Genomic DNA, 22,997 nt, shown 5'->3' on the forward strand with positions numbered 1-22,997 from the left:
CCCAGTCTAGTTTTATTGCACTGTTGCTCTATATGGTAAGAGAAGCATTTGACTAATTGTTGCCTCAGATTCTAGTTTGAGTTGAAAGGTTGGCAGTTTGGGAAGTTGTCCTTCAAGTTCCCATGCAATTACATGCCTGGAAGCTTCAGTTACACTTTGAAGGAATCATGTACCCAGAGTGAACTATATTGAAAGTCCTGAAATGCAGAACTTCTGTTTTCCTGATGTGACTGGTGATGTGAATTATCACTGTCAAACATTTTGTCTCACATCCTCCCTTGGTTTTTGCCTGCTGTATATTACTTCTAATCGTAAAAATAACTTTTTTTTAAAAATTAAAAATTCCTATTCTGTTTTGCACTGCTGGTCTTCTACAGTGTCTTTGTACATTTCTCAAGTTTTTAGAAGTACAAGTAATAGAGGAGGCTGTACAATTTTTCTCCAGCATCAGACTTTGAATCCCTGTCTCTCATTATGAGGCATCCAGAATCCATGAAGTATTTCTGAGGCATGGCCTTGACAGAAGGAGAGATATTATTGCCTTCTGAACTGCCTAAATTTGCTGGTATTGCCTGCAGGAGGGCATCTTACATGTCTTCTCTCTCTCTGTGGAAAACAGAGGAGCTTCTGTGGCAGATAAATTTTGGTGTAGGGAAAACAGCAGCTGTTGACCTTTCAGATGTTAGCCTTGACGCAAATATTCCTGAGGGAGATGCTTATGACTTTCTTACCACTGCATCCTGTACAGACTCTCCTCTCTTACTGTCACTGAAATGTGAGCTTCCAGGAAAGTTGGGATGTGTGTTTGTGGCATATGGTTTTATGTGTGCTGGTTGTGCTGGAGAAAATAAGGTCATTCCAGGTCACCTCAGCTTTAACGCTGCTTCTGCCATGGACTTGCAGTGTGGATTTAGGCAGATCACTTCATAGCTGTTGGACTAATTGGGAATGGTCATTAGTGTGGCTGCACTGGGCCCTGGGCTCAGGAAGACCCCCAATCTGCTCTTCTGTCATTCAATGTGCCAGATGTCACCTTTAGTGCCACACTCTGCCCCACTCCATCTCTGTCTAAAATCACCAGGAGACAGTAGTAATGACCTACCTTGTAATGGGACAAGGTAGATTTGCCCAGGCTCTGCAGACACAGCACTGTCAAGACTCTTGTTACTATTCACTTTGGTATAATCCATAACGGGAAAAGCCATCCTTTCTTCCAGAGAGGCTGCAGGAGTTTCATAAGGCATGTCTCCCTTGGGGCCCTAATTCTTCCTTTCATATTGACAGCTTTTGTGTGAGTGTTAAATGCACCAGATAGTGACTGAACTTGTTAAGCTACATCTGAACTCATATAAAAGCATATATCAGAGTAGGTAAAACTGGTCTGAGATCTAAAACAGAGTTTTACCAGAGACTTGCTCAGGGCAATTTACAAGCTGGTGGGGCTGTATACATGGAGAAAATATTGTCAATATTAAAAATACAATACTCAACCAGATATGATTTTATTCCTGTCATCATCTAGGTCATTCATAAGGTAATCTTACCTCAGGCATTTAGGCAGAGGTTGGTAAAATTATTTTTATCAGTAAGAATGATATCCAAGTCCAGTTCCTTTGTTTCACTGGGTTTCTCAAGTTCATTGTTTTGTTTTTTTCCTGTTGTTTAGCACTGTGTTTTCTTTATGCCGTTGCACCTTGAAGTACTTGGGACTTGGTTTTGATGCTCAAGAACAGAGTTCCAATTTGGAGTTTGTTTATTATTCAGATCATGATGTGCTGATGGTCAGTGTTTGTTACAGGCCAAGCCGAGAGGAAGAGCCATGAGCTCTTTCTCACTTGGAAATTTGCCCAAGGCAGCAATCATTCCTCAGTTCATGCTACTAGAATTGTTTCATCTGTACAGGTTTGCCAAACACATGGTCAAGATAAAATTACTTATTTTTCCTTGAGGCTTTCCTGGTGGGAGAGAAGCTTGATTGTTACGAGAAAAGCCCTGGTCAGAGTCTTTCCTTTCCTTACTGTCCCTTTGGCGTAGTTTCTTTTCTCTGCTGTGTGGAATTTAACAGCTTGTCTAGTTGTTTTCCCTTAATGGTCTCCTACAAAACCAAATGCAAACTAATGTAACCAGTTAATGTTTCAGTTCCTGGGATTGTAAGGGAATGTATAAGCAAGAGAAACAGTATTGCTGTATGGATTACAGGATTTTTTTTCAATAGTGTTGCCATTACTGTAAGGCAATATATTTAGAGTCTATACACTTAGCACAAGCTTCCTATTGATACTGCATTTGGAAAACAAGAAAGCAAACAACTGAATTTCATTCTCAGTATTTTTATTCTGATTTTTTTTTCCTATTTTCCCATATAACTGTAACCTAGTAACTCTGGGTAGTGATCAGAGAGCCAACTGCAGCCTGCATCATATGGATGTAACTTGAAGCAATTGGAGAAATGACCCTTAGTGCTTAAAAATATTAATTGTGCTGAGCTGTTTCTTCTAAGGAGAGTTGAAATCTACTGAGAAACAGTGTTCGAGTTTACTGTGCAAGCACATGAGTAATTAAATACTTTGAACGGAATGTTTACAAAAACATCATGCAATTACGGATACTTCTGAATTCCATTACAGATATTTCTGATACTTCTAAACCTCAATAAAAGCCACAAGCATTTCTCCATATCAACATTACTACTGTTGGTGTTTGTACTCCCACAGTGTGTAAAGTGAGGGCTCATTGTACAAGGTGCTGGGTGTCACACTTCTGGCACAGGATAATTATGTGTCTTTCTCAAATACATGTTTTTGATGTACCAAGATAAAGGGAGAGGAACAATGATACCCCTTTTCATCTGTTGCTAGAGGGGACTTGTACAAAAGGACAGATGGGTAATCATGTCACAAGAAGGAATGGCTGTAGACTGAATTTACGTAGTTTTGAAATGAGAGGCTTGTAGTTACCAAAGCAGTTTTGTCATTTTAGAATGAACCTTCATCAGTTTTAAAAAGGACTTGTGTAATGGGGTTTATCAAAACACTAGGAGGACTAAAGAGACAAGGAGTTTTTTTCCAGCTCTATGATCTCTACCTTTTGGAAAATGAAATAACTGTCACCTACTTGTCAGTCAGATTTACATGCACCACGGTGAAACTGTAATGTGAAAAAGGGACACCTGAAGCAGAAATTTCAGCTTCTTAGAGGGTTTTTTCTGCCTCATGGTCAAGTCACTGCCTTGGAATTGATGGTAAGAATCATTGGGGTGAGCAGGTATAACATCTGCTTTACTTTGTATTTACTGTGTGATAGTATCAAATAAACAAGCAAACTTCTAATTCACAATTTTTTACCAAAAATCTGATAAATTAGCTTACTTTTTTTTTTAAACCAGTTCAGCACCAAAAGCTTAGTGCACATAATTGCACAAATCCAGAAGTAACAATCTAAACAATCCTGTTCATGTAGAGAGAAATAATGCTGGTCTGGCCTGGTAATATCTTGCTCCAAGAAATGTGTTTCCATCTGCTCTTGTTTGGGCTGTGCAGCATGAACTTTTGCTTTAACTGTAGCTCACTTGGAGTTTAAAGGATTTATTTGTTCTTAGTCCTTGTAGGCTCCAAAATTAATTCCTCTACGAATAACCAGAGATGTTTGAGAAGTCTGAAGAACAGGAAGGAGCACTCTGAAATTCACTTGCAGAGTACTTGCTGCAGTGTTTAAATAGTGGTGCTGACTGCTTTGCTATGGAGAGGATCCAGGTTTATCCACAATTCAGATGGTTCTTCTGGAGGTGCCAATTACTACCTCTGTAGTAGTTCTGCTAATGGCAGCATCGTTGTGTTAACTGAATGCACAGTGGCACTGGTATTGGGCTGCCTGAGGCTCATTGGTTCACAGTGGGATGGGCTTAGGTCTTTCTCTAAGGAGGATTTTGGAGAGGGAATGAGAGGTGAAAAATAATTTGTGGATGAAGTATTTTTTCCACACAGTCTGCACAGGTATTAGCTATACATGATTCATAATTCTGTACAGGCATTTAGGTCAAGGAGAGGGATTGAGGCTTTTTTGTGAATGTTGAAAGAATGCAAAAGTCTATAGTTTTCTTTTTTTTTTTTAACCTAACATATGCATCCTCAAAATGCCTCTATTCTGAATATCTTTGAAGTTATTAGCTGCTCAGACTGCCTTTCCTCTCTTTCAGGCTGCAGGTGTGATAACCCTGATAAGTCAACACAGTCTCTTTCATTTACCAAACTAGGAAATCTCTAGAAAATTCCAGTCATGGGGAAGTTCTATAACCTTCAATGCACAGTATTCTGATGCTTTTCTGGGCTTATAGACCTCACTGTCCCTTTTGAAGTGCTAGTTTTTCTCTCTGGTAGTAAATGGATTTTAAGAATTATGGTTGTCACAGGGCAGTAGGGTTCTAGAGGAAATCCATCTTAAAATAGTGGTATAATTCTCCCATATATCTGCACACCTGAAACATTCCATTTTCTTGCCTCCTTTCATATCTTTTTTCCCCTTGAAATTTAAAAAAAAAAAAAAAAAAAAAAGAGCTCTACTGCAGTCTCTGTGCATCAAGAGCAAGCTAAACTGTTTTCTTTTTTCATTTCCTGCCACTTCATGCTTCTGTCAGGACTTTTCCAGGAGAAAGGGCAGGTCAGTATCCAGTTGTCTGGGAAAAGAAAACTTAGTTACAGATATTTAAACAAGCCCAAAACAAATAGCTTAATTGGTCACATGAGGAAAACAAGATGCCAAGGTCATCCTCTCCTTCCCTCATATGGCATCCAAGTGACCCTAAACATCTGATTTTTTTTTTTTCTCTTAGCTTGCCTCTATGTTTAGCTTTGTAGTTTCTATTAACAGTATCCAAAAGATATGTTGTGCAAGGCAGGCAAATGTACCTGCCCACACTGCATGGAGACAGGCGTCCTGCCATGGCAGTGGAGGAAGAAGGGCTCAAGCGCTGCTGTTCCTCCTGCAGGAGGGAATTGGTTGTGTAAGAAGGGAAAAATATGCAGGGTGACTTGTCAGGGTGCCATAGGCTCTGGAAAGTCTGTGGCTAGGGGATCAGTCTTATGGCAGGTTGCACTTAACCATCAGGATTATCTCCAAGAATCCTTTTTTGTGTTTGCAGGAAATTGTACATTTTGCATTCAATTCTGCTCAAAAAGATTAATCTTCAGACACTGAACATGAATTCTCTCTAGTTGTCAGGCAGGTTGGTGACTTCCAAACTTTTGAAGTTTTCAGCCCTTTCTGGATTGCTGATCTGCCTTCAGCAGACAAATGACCTTGTGGCCCTGAGTAGAATAATCATATTGGAAGCTATTTGATGATCTGCCTCCTTCAGAAAATACTTAAAGATTGAATGCATTTAAATACGTCTGTTTTTTAGGCCCAATTGTTGTTAATACAGGGTGAAGAGAAGTCTCGGTGAGGTATCTGTTCCTGTACACTAATGTGAAGTTTCACCCTGAAAAGCCCTTTAGTTAGGTGACAGACAGGAGGCCAAGAAATGCTGCTTAAAGCGCTTTCAAATAGTCAAGTGTGTGAGCTTCAGTATTTTCAAGTACTTCAGTACCATGGCAACAAGAGCTTCAATGCTTGAGAAAATTGGGGACAGAATTAGCGTACTTCCCTAGGAGGAGTCTTCTGAGAGTTTTGAAGTGGTTTGCAAATCTGAGGTGGTCATGGGTGCCTGTCAGAGAGAATTTCTCTGCCTGGACCTGACCCTGCCAATTACTAGCGAACAACCAGAGCACTTGGCAGTGCTCCATTCCATTTAGCAGATTCCCAGATCTTTGTGGGGTGCATACCATTGGAGGCCCTACTAAATTCAGTTGCCACATCTGTGAAAACATTTGCTGACCTACAGCAAAATCATGCTTAACTCCAGACAAGGTCTAAGATGGTTTTCAAAATTAAAATGTGAAGTTCCAGTCAAGCAGCAGAGTTGAAAGTGCAGCTTGATGAGAGGGCATCTCTCTGTACGCAGACCATGGTAACAGTCATTGGCCACTCATCTTCATTCCAGAACCAGCTACATAAATGTTTTTGATAATGAAACATACAATTTATTGCTTGCTCTGGAGAGGGATTAGACATTGTAAGCAGTAAGGTGGGCAAAGACATGTTGACAGCTTGGAGAAGGGATTAAGTTGCATCATAATCAAAATTTGCTAAACCTGGGAGAATCTCCTCATCTGCTCTTGCTGGGATTATGAAAGGCATGGCCCCTTGAGTAAGGACTAAAATACTGGTTTTGGTGCTGGACTGTTGTAACATGAAGATGTTTGGAGACCCTCAGTTGCTTTATATTAAGGAGTTGCTCAAGTGTAGCCCTCCCCTAGACACGGGTGCCATTCCTGTCTCAAAGGCAGTAGTGGTTTGACAGTACTGTGACTGTGGTACATAAATTGCTTTAACATTGTACATTATAAAAAACTGTGGCAGTAGTTTCTCCCATTTCATTTTCTAAAAAGACATCATCTTCTTTCTTGTCTTAACAGCACTTGAAAAGAAAGTGCAGAGGAGGTGTTTCCCTCTACTGGCTCATCTTCACCGTACCTCTCCCATTCGGCTTCCTCCTCCTTACAATCCCCAAGTGAAGATGAGTGACCTGCTGCAAATATGACATCTCTGACAAGTGTCATTGCCTCCCACCAGTCTGAGTGGGTGTCCTTCACTGATGAGCTGCTCCTCCCTGTTAACCCACGAGGTAAGCTTTGTGATTTTCTTTGAAACTTGAGACTTTCTTTGCTTGATTTAGACCAACTACTGTCATATATCTAACATTAGAGAGCTTGCCTTTTACATGGAAGCAGTTTGTGCAGAGATTGAATTATCTCCTGTTACCCCTATGGAATAGGAGAATTTGGGTCAAAAAGGCAAATTACCCTCCTCATGTGATGTAATGTAGATCTACTACAGGTTTCGGAGCTGTCCTTCAAAATGGAAGACAGTATCCAACCAACCATGGAGGAAATCTCACCTGTTATAATCAAGTGCAAGACTTCCCAGTGTTAATGAAAAACTGCATTAGGTGGAGGAAAATTTCCTACATTTAATGGCAAATTTTAGATGTTTCAATAAAAAGCAATGAAATAATGGTCAATCCTGTAAATCTTTCTATGTTGTCTCTATTTTAGGTAGCACTGGGGATCCTCCAGTGAAATGTTTTCATTCCTCAGACACATCCTCAGGAGAGTACCACAATGCAAATGGAGAATTTCAAGACCTTTTCTGCACAGCACTGGAAGAGGCACCTGACCAACCCAAGGTGGATTCTGCTGTGCTTGGTAACCACGTGTGTCCAAGCACTGATCTGTCATCATCCATCAGTGCTTGGGTTCAGTTTGAAGAGGCACCGTGGACCAGTGCTTCATCAACCCACCCCCAAACAGGTGAGGCAAAAGCAATGAAAAGGTCTGCTCCAGTAAGATAACAAAGTACAATGAGAGCATACAAGATTTTTGTCTTGTTCTTTGGCTTCTCAAAGTTGTACTTTGAGTAGTTTGTACAGTACTGTTTGTACTGTACTGTTTGTACTATTTTAACCCAATAAATGTTATCAGAGTTTCAAAAAGGGCTCGCACTATTCTTCTGGATTGAACAAGAAATATTTTCTTTTTGTAAAGAAAATGAAAGCCTTCTGTGATTCGCTCTACCTGTGTCTTGACTAGGTCTTGGAGATTGCCAAAATGCATTCATGGGGAAAGAGCATAGAAGTGTTTTCAGTAGTGACATTTCTTATATAGAGGTATGAACAGCCATCAAAAAAGTCTGAGCCATATTTGCCTCTGTAATCTGGAGCTGAAAGAATGGTGACCACCTCTTTACCTGCTCATAGTTCCCATATTTTTTTTGCCAGAAGCTTATTGATACCAATAACTGTTGTGCTAGTGCTCATTGGTACTTTCTGCTGTCTTTTGATGCTATGATTTAGCAGCTGCAGAATTCCAAAGACAACAGAAGTTTACCTTAATTCCAGCACTGTGTACACTTTTCTTCAGATGTAGCAGTTCTTTCTGACATACTTTAAACATGCATGCAAATCCTCTGGCTTGCCTCATCAGCTTACGCTAACTGATGTGGCTATAAGAGCTTCTTGCTTTTCTGCATGAACAGACTTCTGTCCTTCCTTGCAGGAGGTTGTGGAGTAATTGCCCAAGAAAATAATAGTTTACTTTTTCATGTTTACAGTGAGATTATCTCTTATTAATTCCACTTTATGATTGCTAATTATTAAAACAGTTTAAAGAGTTATAGCTTTCCTCTGCTCACTGAGTCCTTCAGATATTCCTTGTAACATGAATAATACTTCTGTCAGAAAACTTGGATTGTCAGCTTTAGATTGGGTTTTGGGTAAACCCCATCTGGTTTTCCATCTGCTCTTTTGATGGGTCCTACAGACTAGTCCTTTTGAGACAGTGGTTAGACCTTTGTACAGAAGTAGGAGAATCTTCAGGCTACAAGATATTTCTCTGATTTTCTTATGTTGATATTTATTTGTTGGTTCTTAGTTGTAAATACTTGTTGATCCTTGTGATGTGGAGAGAAGGAAGAGCACCCATGAAGTGTAAGTATGTAAAACTGAGGTGCTCTACCTCTCTCTCTAGTTTCATGGCTATGTGATCCTTATGCTTACTCATACAGCCACATACTTTTTCAAATGGGGCTGTTGGTTGCTCTGACTTGGTATTTCCTTCCTAATGTTGTTATATCCTTGTTAACTGAAAAACTCATAAATGCACCTTCTTAAATGAAAAATAAAAATCTTTGCTCAACCTTAATAAAGCTAATCTTAAGAAAGAGACTTCCATAAAATGAATTTTATGGTATATTACTTGATGTCCTACGCGTAGAGGGATGTGGCCCAATGTTAAGTTATGTGCTTAGCAAAAGCACTGCCTCTTGGTGTGTGTTTTCAGTCACAGGGGATACTAGTCTGTAGGCAGAGGTCTAGGATATCGAGATGAGGAGAGTAGAATAGACTTTCCAAAAGCATTGCAGTTTTGAAGACACTCATTTGTGCCCCTGTAGAGGCTTGTCCTGTGTGATCCATGTCACTGAGGGAGGATAGTTACACGCTAACTTTGGCATCTGACTGAGATTCATGGAGGAGGGTTGTTCCCCTAGCAGTCAGACCAGGATGTACTCCATGTAATTCTTGCATGGGAAGCTTTTATTCTATGAACTATATAGGAATCCTAAGGAGGTGTTTCCTAAGGATATTTTAAAATGCTTGCTTATGAGCTGGTCCCACTCTTATTCTGGACCGCGTATGATAAATGGCCAGACCAGTGCAGCTGACAGCCTCTAAAGGGAAGAAGAAATGACAGCTCTTTGTTTCTGGCCCTTTGCTTTGAGGGACATTTGACAACAAGAGGTAGGGTAAACTTCAGCCTAGTTATTCTCTGTTATTGTGCAGATCACGATTGTTTCTGTGGGCGGCAGCAAAGCTGGAGACGTTGTGTACGCTGACACACTCCGTGGAAAGCCCGTGGTGACAGTAATTATTCATTTCCAGTAGCAAACGTTCTGCATAAGAACAATAGCCAATACCCAGACTGGGGCGGTGGCAGGGGGGGAAGAGTATAAAGGCCGAGTACAAACAGAAGGATTGGTGTGAGAAGGATGGACACATTTGAAATCTGCTTCCTGTGCAGGCAGCTGTGAAGAGCAACGTCCTGGAGGCTCAGCACCTCCGGTCGCGTTCCTGTCAGGGCTCCAGCGCTGTTGGGAAATCGTCTGTCTGTCTGTCCCTGCTTGAGCAGCTGCTCAGCTGACTAGATAATTACCCAGGCTGATGGCCAGGCTGCCTGGAAACACATTTTGAAAAGGGCTTGGAAAGTGGGATTTCCAGAGTGCCGTGAGAGCAAAGAGGATGGGTCCTAGGAGAGAGAGATGCTGTCTTACTCTGACATTAGGGCTACAGTATTTTGGTGCAGGTTTCCCCAAAACCAAATATTTGTCCCAAACTGCTCAGAGTCTAAAAAAATAGCAAGACAATAAAGACAGCTAGAATGTAGTGGTTGTCCTATAGGAAATAAATTTGAAAGAAAACCAAGGCTAATGCTGAACCCTTGTTGTTTTGGGAAAAGTGAAGACATTACTGGGGGAGCAGAGATCAGGGGGATTGATGGCAAGAAACAGGGCTGAACAAACAGGCAAAGAATATGGAAGATGAGAAGAAAGGTCAAAATCTGAGGTACAGAAATGAAAAGCGCCCATAGTAAGCCTCACAGTGAGAACTATCTTTATTTAGGATGTTCTTGTAAACCCTTCCTTCTACCAGGTTCAGGCAGAGTAAATGCTAAGCAAAATGTTTGTTTCAAAATATTTCTGCATTTGGGCTTTATGTATAGTTAACTGACAGCTGCCAAATCATGTGGATTTCTCCTTGAGCAGCAAAAATTCTTGGGTGAGGCTACAGAAATATTTAGTCACAGAAATGATGTATTGTGGTGACCTCTTCTCTGTTTTCCTTTTGCTGTGAAAAGAAGAAATTTGATTTTTGTTATGGTTATTATCAGCCTAGTCAAACTGTTGCTCCCAAAGTGAAAAATGAGATTTTTAGGCTGACCGAAATGCTCCTATCATGAACACTACACAATCTGTAAATGATCACAGCCAGCGGGTGACAAAACATTTGCATTTGTTACACAATGGGCCTCTGGCTCACAGTCTCATATTCTGTCAGTGTTAGCTGCACTCTTCAATTCAATGAGGTATTCAGCAGAGCACCAAAATTAGACTAAGGCAAGATCTGTTACATCATCCATCCTACACACACAGCCAGTCTCACTTCTTCCCAAGAGCTTTGTCTGGTTTTAAATGGCTCAAATAACTTGGACTCCTACCATGCCTCTTGAGAGGCTATCCAACAGCATATCTGAGCTTAACTACTTTGTGCTGTTCTCTCTGAAAGTGGGCAATATTTGCAACACAAGATCCGCAGCCAGAAACTACACCTGTCACTAGAAACTGTGATGCTATCCTAAAATCAGAAAAATTTGAAGTCCTATGTAATAAGAAAGGAAATTACACCAACATGGTTTATTGTAATACAGTGTAGGGATCAAGGAACAGGTCCTCAAAACACTAAAGAGGAATTAATGCTTCAAGGTAAATCTGCATATTAAAAACCAATCCATTGTTTTAAGAACAAAGATGTCAAGAAAAGTAAAATGCATGTTGAAGGAAACATTTTTTGGTCTGGGAAACAATGAGTTGATTTTCAGTATCCAACACATGCTACAGAATTTGCATTTTAGGGATAGTTCTGGCACTGGTCTTTCAACACAAACAGACTTCTGAGAAATTCCTGCAACAGAAAGGCTCTGACTCTCCAACTATTGGCATTAGAGACTGAATTCAAAATTTTTACAAAAAAGCCCTGCCTCATGTAGGAATTTGGCTGCAGTACTTCCAGGAATCTGAAAAGCAGCAGCAGAAGCATCTGGAGAAAGATCTTAAACATGTGTAGATGTTTACTTTTGCTTGTCTTGCTTTTTGAGATTGCTAAATAGCCTTTTGGCTCAGCATAGGGGAAAATACACTTTTGCTAGTTTCAAGGGTTAGTTTTGGGGAACCTAGAACAGTCACAGGTAGAAGTTGACTGTAGTAAAAATTTAAAGAACACCTGTTGCAGAAAAAGCTGTCGGTGGTTTTGATTTCCCAAAGTACAAGACTCTTTTTAGAAAAAAACCAAACTATTCTATTTGTTCAAGATGGCCCAATTTACCTGGAATAAAATTAATTTGCCCTTAAATAGAAGTATTTGGCAACACTAGTCCAGTCAGTCACCATATTAGATAAAAATTGGTTTTGGAAAGCACAAAACTAGTTGGCAGTATATAAGTTGTTATATCTTACATGGTTCTAAATTAGCCTGTTTTTCATATTGCTGTGACTGACTTAAAACAAAAAAATACTGCAAATCTAAGATCTTTTTTTAATAGAATAATTCCACAGTTTCTAGGATATAAAGCACACTTTAAAATAAACTTGGCTCTTGTTAGTGATCCACATACAGAGCTCAGTTTTTCAGCTTGTCCTCTACATCCAAATAAGGTGCTGTCTGTCAAAGCAATTTCAGGTGAAATTTTAAGGATGGCTTTTTCCTCATGCCATGTTTAACAAAAGGACTGAGAGTGGGACTGACATTATAATCACACATTCATCATCCTTTCTCTACAGGCATCAAGCACAGCAGTGCACAGTTCCTGGAGGGAGGAGGGGTGGGCTTTGGTTGTGTGTCTAACACAACAGCTGTCAACCTGTGGAATAAGGAGACAGATCTGACTTTCAGCTCCTCATCCTTAGGGATGACTCTACTCAGAAGCCTCTCAGTATGTAGGCTCACAGCTGTACACATATAAAAATACCAGTGCCTGCTTACCTGAAGCCGTCAGTGCAGAGATACAAAATAAATTCACACTTCTCAAGAGGCAAGGCAGAGAGCACTGTTAGGATATTCCGTCTGCGCGCACAACAAGGTTTCCATAATGAGGCAGTGCCCCATCACATCACTTGGATGGAGAGAGATAAATCTTCTTTAACGTTAATTTTTCTTTTTTTTCCAAAATTCTGTCAACCTAGTAAGGGTTGTTTATTTATTACACGCTGAGAAGAGAATCTCTGTGTCAGCAGTTGTTCAGTAACTGCAAGATTTGGGGTGCATGAGGATCTCTGTTGGTGTAACAGCTAAATATAGAGGTACTAACTTAGAAAATAGCTATTATGCTGATATTAAATTAGAACTAGTCTCTACCTGTACAGTTTTCCATAGTTCAGGAAGACTCTTTAACCATAACTTTCTTTTTATTAGTATTATTTCCTCACTAGAGTCATCCATTGTTCCTACCATTCAAGTGATGTTGTGGGCAAAGAGTATGCAATAGAAAGAGTACACAATACAGACTCACAGCAGTGGATGTGTATGACTGTGTTCTGAACTTGAGGGGGTGGTTAGGCAGGACTTAACTGTTTGACATGCAAGTCTGGCAAATGAGTAGAACAGGATTTTTGGTCTACACTGAGCAGAAATGTTATGTAGTGTATTCTGATTGGGACTCTCCATTCCGCATGTTCAAAAACAAAAGCTGTTCGTAGTGCACATCAATAGGTCAATTTCTGGTTGTTTTTATGCTACCCCTACATGTGGAGCGTTCCTGAGTTGATGACTGCATTTGAGTGGGTGTCACAAATAGGGAATGCTTAATTAAGTATAATAAAACCACTTTAAAAAAATCTGTGGTACTGTAAAAACTCCTCTGTGTTTCTCAACAGACATATTCAGGTCTTGTCAGCAGTGTGAGAAACATGAAATTTTGTTCTGAAAAGTCACAGCTTCTCCAATACTTGAGCAACAGGAAAGCATATGGCTACCAGCAGTATGGGATCTAAGGCAAGATAGCTGAGTACTGCTGGAGGTTAACAGTGCCTGGCACTGGTTAAGTTGCTCTGTGTTTGTTATGAAATAATTGTGTTGCTGTGGATGTTGGAATTTATATTTACAGAGCCTCAGTACACTGATCTAGCATGTCTTTGGAATAGTTGTGATCTTTGGGTAGATTGCCCTATATGTCTCTAACCAATACCTGTTTTCTGCAATCAGTGTCTGCATCAAAAGCACCCAGCTGGACTTCCCCTTCTTCCAACTCTTCTGAGAGGCAAGCCCGTGCCTCAGAGAGCAGCTGGACAACCAACTCAGAGGACACCAGCAGCCCAAGCATTGCCCCCTCCTACACAGACCTGCAGTCACTTAATACCGAGGACTTGACCAGTGGTAGAACATCTGCAGCAGATTCAGCTGGTAAGAGGGAAGCCTTCAAGCTTCCATCTCGATCCTTTTGATGCTACTCAAACTCACTGTTCAGAACTGAGCCATTCAGGGAATGGATCCAAAGCAGAACAAACTCAAGGATTAGGCAGACTAACATTTTGTTCTACTCCAATTCCAAAAAAATCACACTTGGATTTTACACATGCCTGACATGTGCAGGCTCCTGAAGTTAGAGCCAAATGCGACTATGTACCTGTTGATAGACTTGGTTTTCACGTGCCACATCAGCTTAAGCTGATCTGGGAACTAGTATGTTGTGGGAGAAGCTGGATGCCTTTCCTGAATTTCCATGCAGAAATTTTCTTAACATTGTATTGAGCTGAGGCAGGCCCAGCTTTGCATGGCCCTCTCTGTTTCAGTGAGTGCCAAGACACAGATCCAGTTTGCTGGATGCGTTCTTTGCATTGTGCTTTGCGCTGTTACTGAACAGTAATGCAGAGAGAGTGTAAGACATGACATAGGATGGTTCACTAGCAGAGTTTAACCATTTAAGGATCTTATATCTGACCTTGTAGGGCTCTATTCAGATACAATCCTGATTGTGGAAAGGTATGCTACATGGCATTGTAGCTCTTTGCTCCTCAGTTGTACTCTGGGTAATCTCTGAAGCAGGAGAAATAAAGCAGAGTGGTGCCAGTCGTGCCATGGAGAATGGAAACTCCTGAATGACAAAGCTGACTTTCACAGTGCATGAAAAAAGCTGACATGTCAGGACACAAAAAGTCAATACACAGCTCCAGGAGGAAGCACCTGCAGTATGTTGGAAGCTGTTCAACCCAAGCTGAGGAAGGTCAGTAGCTAGCCAGTTTGGTGATGAAAATTGATTCCCTAGTGTCTTGATAGCTCAGACCTGGGAGATATTTAATGTGTTTTCTCTCAGGTGGTGAATGTAAAAATATGTTGGAAATAAGATCTGTTTTGTGAGAATGGGCTTCCTAAGCCTTGCTGAAGTCAAATGTCCCTTCCATAAGAAATATATACATGTAACACCTGCAAAGAGTATTATTTGGTGGTTCAGAGAAGCTGGGTTAGACTTCTGGGCAAGTTTATAAACAGCAACATGGTAGGTGCTGGCTCAGTACTTTAGACAAAGGATTTGTGGAGAAGTAGTAGTTACTTTGGATAAGTAGAGCTATTTCTTTTTTTTCAAACAATGAAGTTACCACAAATCTGTGTGACCATTTTTATTTTAGAACACTGCTTCTCTGTACCTCTGCGTTTGGAAACCACTTTTTGGTAGAAAGGTAGAATAGGCAAGACATAGTATGTGCTGGATATTTCTGTTTTGTTGATTTGTTGTAGGCTGCTGTCACTGGGGCTGTCTCCATCTGAGCGAAGGAAATGAGGGATGCCCAGTCCATATGTAACTTTGCATCATATAGGAAAGTCAAAGACAAAAGGGCTGCTGTATATTCCTGGCACACATATGGGACTTTATGTCCTATATATGGCCCAAAGTGAAGTTGATACTTCAGTAAAAGCTTTGTGTGCAACCTTCTTACTAGTTCTTTCTCAGTCAGTCACAAACTGACATATTTATTAGCAAGATGAGTACAAAAACACATTCCAGTCACCTTAAAAATTTTTGAAGTAAAAAAGTAGGTAAGATAAAGCAAGGCTGTGCTATTAGTTAAAACATAAGATACCTAAAACATAAGATACACTTCCAGTACCTTAGAGGTACTGGTACTTGAAGTATGAAATAGTACATTGAGTCTTCCTATCACCAGGTGTGGAGTTTGCAAAAGGGCAGCATGAACAAAGTGCATGTTTGTCCTGTTCCTGGCATGCCTCACAGCCCACTCGCTGAGCTGGCTGCTGGCATGAGGAAGGTTTGTGGAAGTGGGGAAGTTGAGGACCCAGTGCCCATGGAATTGTTGTACAGTTCTTGCTGCTTTTCTGTTCAGTCCACCATCATCCCACCATCACAGTGGACAAAAAATGTGTGATCAATTTCTTCTCTCCTTCCTCTCTGCCCCTCTCCAGAAATTCAGTTCTTTAAACCTGACTTGATTCAAGCATTTGATTTGCATTTCTCCCCTCAGAAGACTGGCTGCCTCAGTCTCTAGTGAAGTTTGAAGGCTCCATCAAGGCAATGAAATGGCATGTATTTTTGCCATGAAGGCAAAGAGAGGAATCCTCGTGCTCTGTGTGATGATGAAGTCACCTTGACTGTTAGCCAGGATGTTGATTCCAAGGTCAAGCTTGCTGAAGGGAAAAAAATATCAGACTAATTTCATTGCTGAAAAACCCTATGAAAATAAGTAATCAATGTTTGATCTACTTCGTGATGGTGAAGAATCAGGTCTATAAAATAGTCTGGGTTTAATACTGTTTCAAGTGGGAAAAACTTAGTGTTGAGAAAAGCATGAAAAATTCCACTCTGTGGTCAGATGCTAAGTGAAATAACTGTTTTAGCCATGGTGAATTTTTATTGCCTGAACAGGATGAAAGGATACTCTGTTCCATAATTTCACCATTTGTCTTGAATTTATCCTGCATGCAAAATGCTTAAACACCAACTGCCTGTGATAGTTCAGGGCACAGGGTTTTGTGTGGGAGCAGATGAAAGCCTGAGGTAGGTCTGACTGCAGGCCTACACAGAGACAAGTCCCAGCCATAAGAATGTGTATCTTGGTGTCTAAGCAGGTAAAATTGTTTGGGAATTAACTTTTTCACAACTGACACAAGATTTGAGTGTAAAACTTATGGGCTTGAGCTTTATGTTTATGCACGATATGGCTTAGGAAGATATCTGAGAATATCTGAAAAAGATGAGAAGAGACTTGAATGATCCCAACCTGAAAGTCTACCCTTGCTACAGGGGACTGCAGAAAACCTCCCGACTGATGGAGTTGGGATAAGCAGAGTGATATCATGTAAAGGCAGCAATGTTCACAGTGGTGAAGGTAAATGTTGCATGAGCAGAACTGAAAAAGATTAGCTTTTCTATCAAAGTGCAGCTGAGAGATGCTGCACTTCATTGCCTATGCTTGTTTGAACTCTGGCACCAAGAAGCCTTTTATATTGCCCTCATCTTTGTCAGCATGAGGGGCTCTTTAGCCTGCAGCAGCTAGCCAATAAATGTGGGTCAGGTGATAGCAGACTGTCCATTTAACGTGGGCATGTTTACATGGTTGCAACAGCAAGCACTTTGCAACAGCCGGGGTTTCAGTGTGTGTGAAGCTGTGTTTGGTGCTGGTGAAGTGGCCCCTTGCCTCAGAGTTCTTACCATGCCTCGCCGTGTCGCTCAGCTTGGATCAATGAGCATGAAAAGAAGTGGGAACTTTTGGCCTTTGTGCTGTGCTCTGCAAGATAAGTAACACAGGACATCTCTGTTACTGATACAATACAAGTATTTGTTCCTTCTGTAGCAGATGCCTGTCTCAGCTTTCAGAAAAGGCCAAATATCTGCGAGTCAGAGGAGCAAGGGAGAGGCCTTCTTGTAACTGTGGTTATAGATCTGGAAGCACCGAGATCTGTTCTGAGGTTGTGCCCAAATACCCTAACAACTTGATTTATATTTCTGCATTTCACCATTCTTCTTTAAAATAATTTTATTAATATAAATTGAAATTAAATTGTATACAAAATATAAATACTTATATATGGTCAGTATGTATATAATAAAGAAGATAATATCTATATTTACATTGCTTATAAACTATATTCTATTACAAATTTAATAGAATATATAATAGAATCTATCTGTATTATATAATAAAGTCATATAATAAAGTATGTGTATGTCTGTGTGTAGGCATAAGTTTCCTCATAGCAGTTTTAGGTGCATCATTGCTAGTTGTGTTGTTTCTGTTGTGGTTCGTATCTTAGCAAAGCTGCAGCTAAGCCACATTTGATGTTAACAGTTCAATTTGCTGACCAGTTGTTCTCTTTGGCACTCTCCTGAATCTCTGGGACTACTGGGATACTGAGGAAATTGCTATGTTATTATTTTCTGAGAACATCTGCATGTTTGGAGATAGAAGGTTGTGTATGTGACCCCTAACTTCTCAAAATCCAGACAGTTAATAAATAGCACAAGAAATTAATTCTGAGAATGTTGTTATTTTCAAAGTAAAACACATGGTTTAAGGGGGTTCTGGTGCTTCTGTTTCAAAACCTGGAAATGGCAATTCTGACAAGCTCAGCTCCAGCTATCTCTTGAAGGTAATAGAGGGCAAGTAGTAACTTTTCAAACCTTTTCCTAATGCTTTTCTGCAGTAGTTTTCTTACATGCATTTCTTCTGTAACTGCAGCCAGCTAGATACTGAATCCTGATATGATGATGGCAAGAATGGTGTTCTGTGAGTTTCAAACAAGCAGCTTTGAACAGATTATATAGCCATGCAATGTGGTTGCACTGAATGTCAGAAACAGGCTACAAGCTCTGAAGTTATTCCATGTTAATTACCAGGGAAAGGGGGAAAATTATATATGCTGATGATTACCACCTTGCATCCAGAACTGCACTTCAGTTATGCTGTGTAACTACTAACCAGCTTGTGTTGGTGTCCCAGTTCCAGACTCATGAAAAACTTGCACATGAGAGCCTGCCAAAGCCAGCTGGAGAGGCTGCAGAGAGGAACATCCAACCCTTGCTTCAAGGAGGAGGGGACTCCAGAGTACCATGAACAAATAGCACCTAAAATATACTCTTAAACAACTCCAACCTGTAAGAGCTAAATTCAGCACCAGAGGCAGGGGTTTTTTTATTCTTCATGTCCAATACCAACTAGCAATTCAGGAGTTTCATATCGTAGTTGTCATCCCATATTTTTCTGAAGCATTTTTAGCTTCTTTAAGATTAATACAGGGCAGATCTGGGAAGCTAGGTCTAGATAATTCATAGCAGTAGAAGTGCTGTGATCCCAAAGTAGACCTGTGTACTGGGAATTAGCTACTCTTCAAAGCTTCCTGGCCACAGTATCCCAATGACCTCTGCAGTAGTGTTCAGTCCTCATCCCTGTTCTTCAGTGGGGAAGCCTGCAGCTTGGTTGTGCAAGCTGGACCTAGGTGAAATAGAAATGGCTTTTGCCATATAGACTGACAGTCATGCTCTGATGAAGACTGCAGTTAAAAGCAGTGGACCAGAGTTACTGTCTCAGTCCCTCCTTATGGCAGGAAGGAAGGCACAGAAAATCTGCCAGGAGAAAGAGGGAAGTGTTAGAATGGGGAAAGAACAGGTACAACAATAAACAAAGGTTTCTTTCTATCAATTCAGTAGAGAGAATTACAAAATAATCTTGGTGTGCAGTCATCTGAGTCATAGACTTTAAGGTCAGAAAGGAAGACTGTGCTGTCATTATTATTGTCCAGTCGGGCCTCCTGCATGTCTCAGGCCAAAGAACCTCACCCAGTCATTTCTGCACCAAACCCCTAAATTCAGTTTGAAATATACAGCACAATGCAGGCTGTGCAGAGAATGCATTGAGAGCGGCCCTGAGGAAAAGGATGTGGGGGTGTTGGTGGATGAGAAGCTCAACATGAACTGGCAATATGGAAGAAACTTTACTGTGGGGGTGGTGAGGCACTGGAAGAGATTGCCCAGAGAACCTGTGGATGCCCCATCCCTGGAACTGTTCAGGGCCAGGCTGGGTGGGGCTTGGAGCAACCTGGTCTAGTGGAAGGTGTCCCTGCTCATGGCAGGGGGGTTGAAACAAGATGATTTTTAAGGTCGTTTCCAACCCAAGCCATTCTATAATACTACCATATCCTGAGAAAATACTTGCATAATATCGTCCTGATTAGCATCAACTGCAGCAAAGTTAGCCCCTGTTCAGCCATTTCCATCCCTTTAAAACTTCATTTTTAGAAAGGATTCTCCTAGTGATAACACTTAAAGCAAATTTGAGATGTCACTGAGCTCAGCTCTGCCAGCTCTTGTGGGGCTAAATGTAGTCTGCTAACTTCAAAAGGTTCAATATCTGCCTCAACTATGCCCCAGAAAATAACAATGATTACTTATCTGCTCTGTTACCTTGCCTCCCAAAGGAGTGGTTGATGCTGCTGTAGGACTATCAGATTCTTGCTTTTTCTTCAGGAACAATGCGAAATATCAGGGTGTAGGAGGACAGGATTTAACATTGCTCTTAGAGTAAAAAAGGAGTTAGAAGAAAGCTCAGAAGTGTCTGCTCCTACTAATGCCTGCTAGGCTGAGTCTTATGCTGCTTACCCCTGTGAATTAATTAGTCCTTCCTTGCTCCTCCACATTCTAAGAAAACCAAGTCTAAGACAAGGAGGAGGCAAAGTATGAGAGGAGAAGGTGACAGCATGAAAGAACTGAGCCTCATTTTCATTATTGCTTGGAAATGTTTTAATTAAAAAGTTTTTATCTAAATAGATATATACTAAAAAATGTAATAAAATTTGCTGTTTAATTGAGTGTTTTCTTGTCTGCATGCTAGCATAGAATCAGTTCTGATCTTGTGTATGTCATTGGCCCTGTGCTGCAAACAGCTAAAGGAGCATCTCCTAGTTCAGGTGCTGAGTTTTGTTCTCATGGCTATTCGGAAGTGCACGGTACAGTAACTGTGGACTTGTAGCAGGGTTATCTTTATTATTGAAGAGCTAAGTGCTGAGCCTACATGGTAATCTTGATGGATTCCACTCTTTTCACACCTATTCACTAATGTTTTTATGTAGTCAGATCAGCTAAAAAGAAAGCAGGGAGAGTCCAGGGCCAGTCACAGGACTGACCTTCTGATCTCCCTTTATATAGGCAATATCCCGAGAAAATAGATGTGAGGAGATGCTTTGTAGTTTGTCTTAGGCCCATGAGGCAGACTAGGTGGTACAAAGCCCTTTATTTCTGTTTGTAAGGCTGTGATTCCTCAGCCAGAGTGTTTATGTTGGCCCCAGTTGCTCTCTAATGCAGAAACCCACATGCTGATGTGATAAGCCCGAGGAGTTCAGTAGGAGATTTTGCAGCTGGACAGGACATTTCAGTGTAAAGCTTAATTGGAGATGGAATGCTTAATTGGAGATGGAATGCTTAATTGGAGATGGAATGCTTAAGTGCAACAGCTATCTGTGATGGCTGTGTCGACAGAGGAACAGCTTGGTTTGTTTGGAGCAATTCTGCAGGATGCTAAGTGGCTTCCAAGCTTAAAGCTGCTGGGAGAGAAGAACACCAAGATATCTCCCCACATCCAGCTCTTTCAAAGTGGAAAACATCAGTGTCAGTCTTCAGCGACATTCCCTCCCTTGCCTGCTGCATTCAGTTCCTGGCAGCATGCTGCTGTACTGCTGACAGGAGGCAGGAATGGCACTGTAGCCATAGAGTAGCTCTGGAGAAGCACTGTCCCAGCTCCGTGCTGCTCAGCAGCACAACCAGTGCCCCACAGCACTGGCTGCACCCCAAGGAACACAATTCCACAGCTCCCAAACCACAGCGGGATTCACCGCAGGGAGGAGTCACCCACCTGAGAACTGGCATTTCCCACCCTCGATTCTACATGGCAGAGAAGCAAGCAAGGCTTCAGCACTAGTACCAATTAACATGAGCTGTAAATCATTGCATGTGCTCTTGATTAGAGATCCCAGTTCTGTGTGGAATTTCCTGTCTGATTATGAAGGGGCTGAATGGAACTGGCAGAGTGAAACAGCCAGTGAAAAAGCTGGCAGCAGCAGAGAGCAAGTAAGAATGAGAAATTTTGCAATACCCAAATGCATGGATTTGCTTGTTTCTCTCTTGCTGTGATATCATCTGAACCATAAGAAAGGCTCAGGGGATCACTGGACTACGCAGCACAGGAATTGGAAAAGTGATGATGAATGCCTGTAGGGGATCAGTTATAGAGTAATCTCCTCAAAGAACAGTGTGGGATAAAATGGGAAGCAGATTTGTCAAAAACATGAATAGTGGATAGAATCATTTAACCAAAACCTTCAGCTTCTATGCTGACAACTTATTTTCTCGTGCTCACTTAGAAACGTGTGATAAATGTCCATTTTTATCAGGACTGATGCCTTTTTTCTTTTATTCAGCCCCAGTGTTAGGGAAAAAATGTAACACTTTCTGTCCATTCAAGGCAGAAATGAGCAAAGCTGGATGCCAGTACTCTAGGGAGATTGCTGATTTATGTCTTTACTTCAATATCTCTGGTTTTTACCTCATCTAGCCTTGATCAAACCATACAATACTGGAGCACAGATTATGACATGAATCTTACTTAATAACCATGCTCATCTGTTATTAGAAGCAATTTGGTCTTAAGTGTCCTTATGTTTGAGAGATGAGACCAAAATCCTCTGCCTATATAAACTGGTATTTGCATTATGACTGTGCATATTGCATGAGAGGAAGAGGAGACTTCATGCTATTTCTTCATTCTGATCTTGGTTAGCAAGAATGAGAATTGCAGTTCTGGGTTTTGTCACATGGATGCCAGTCCAATTGACTTGTCAGTACCCTTGTGGTACTGCAGTATATTTCATGGAGACTAATTTGAATTTATCACTTAGGACTCAATTTTTTAAAACTATTAAGAGTGCTCAGTACTTTTTGTGAAGAAGTCCAGATCTGGGTTTTGCACCTAAAACTGTTTTCAAGATTCTCATGTCCCAGCTATTCCTTTTACAGCTGAACAAAATTTCCAAACAGCTTCAGCTCAGTGTGCTCCTCTCCAAATCTAGCCATTTAATTTAGTGTCTAAGAGGAGATTAGAGATCCTGCCAGCATATGTCCTGTAGCTCCGTGTTCTCAAGCCCATTACAGGCTTTCAACAGTTTATTGAAGCTGCTGTATTTTCACATGTAGACATTTCAGAGAGCTTTAAACATGATTCACTTAAGATCATAGGAATGGAATCTATTTCCCAGGACCCTGATATAAATGTATTCATGACCATTTCCTACCCGTGTGTTCCTGTGCCAATATTGTCTTTCAAATAGCTTTTTGCCCTCTCCAGTGTAAGCACTTTAATATATTTATACAGGGTAATTATCTCTCTGTGTTCATTTGCTAAACTGAATGAGACAAGCTCTTTAGTATTCTGGTTCTCCATTCTCCTCCTCATCCTAGAAAGCTTTTCTCAGCTCACATTGCTGTTTGAATAAATATTTTGGGTATGTGGTGATCAAAACTGTGCAAGACTGAGGTCTCACCACAGCCTGATACCAAGATACTAGTTTTCCCATCTTC

General features: G+C 40.9%; 1 protein-coding gene across 3 annotated transcripts in view; it reads left to right on the plus strand.

Annotated features, from left to right (window-relative positions):
* STON2 (stonin 2) overlaps positions 1 to 22,997 on the plus strand; it is a 75,236-nt gene that overhangs the window by 10,121 nt on the left and 42,118 nt on the right. For 2 of the 3 annotated variants that reach the window (XM_039552443.1, XM_039552444.1), the window contains exons 2-4: positions 6,513 to 6,721; positions 7,152 to 7,406; positions 13,625 to 13,822. In XM_039552443.1, coding sequence (XP_039408377.1) covers positions 6,634 to 6,721; positions 7,152 to 7,406; positions 13,625 to 13,822 — 541 coding nt within the window. In that variant the 5' untranslated portion in view covers positions 6,513 to 6,633. Of the gene's footprint in view, positions 1 to 6,512; positions 6,722 to 7,151; positions 7,407 to 8,539; positions 8,582 to 13,624; positions 13,823 to 22,997 lie in introns of those variants that run through there. The other variant, XM_019294074.3, reaches the window with a different exon arrangement.

The sequence above is a fragment of the Corvus cornix genome, chromosome 5 (assembly GCF_000738735.6).
Source record: "Corvus cornix cornix isolate S_Up_H32 chromosome 5, ASM73873v5, whole genome shotgun sequence".
NCBI classification, from domain to species: domain Eukaryota; kingdom Metazoa; phylum Chordata; class Aves; order Passeriformes; family Corvidae; genus Corvus; species Corvus cornix.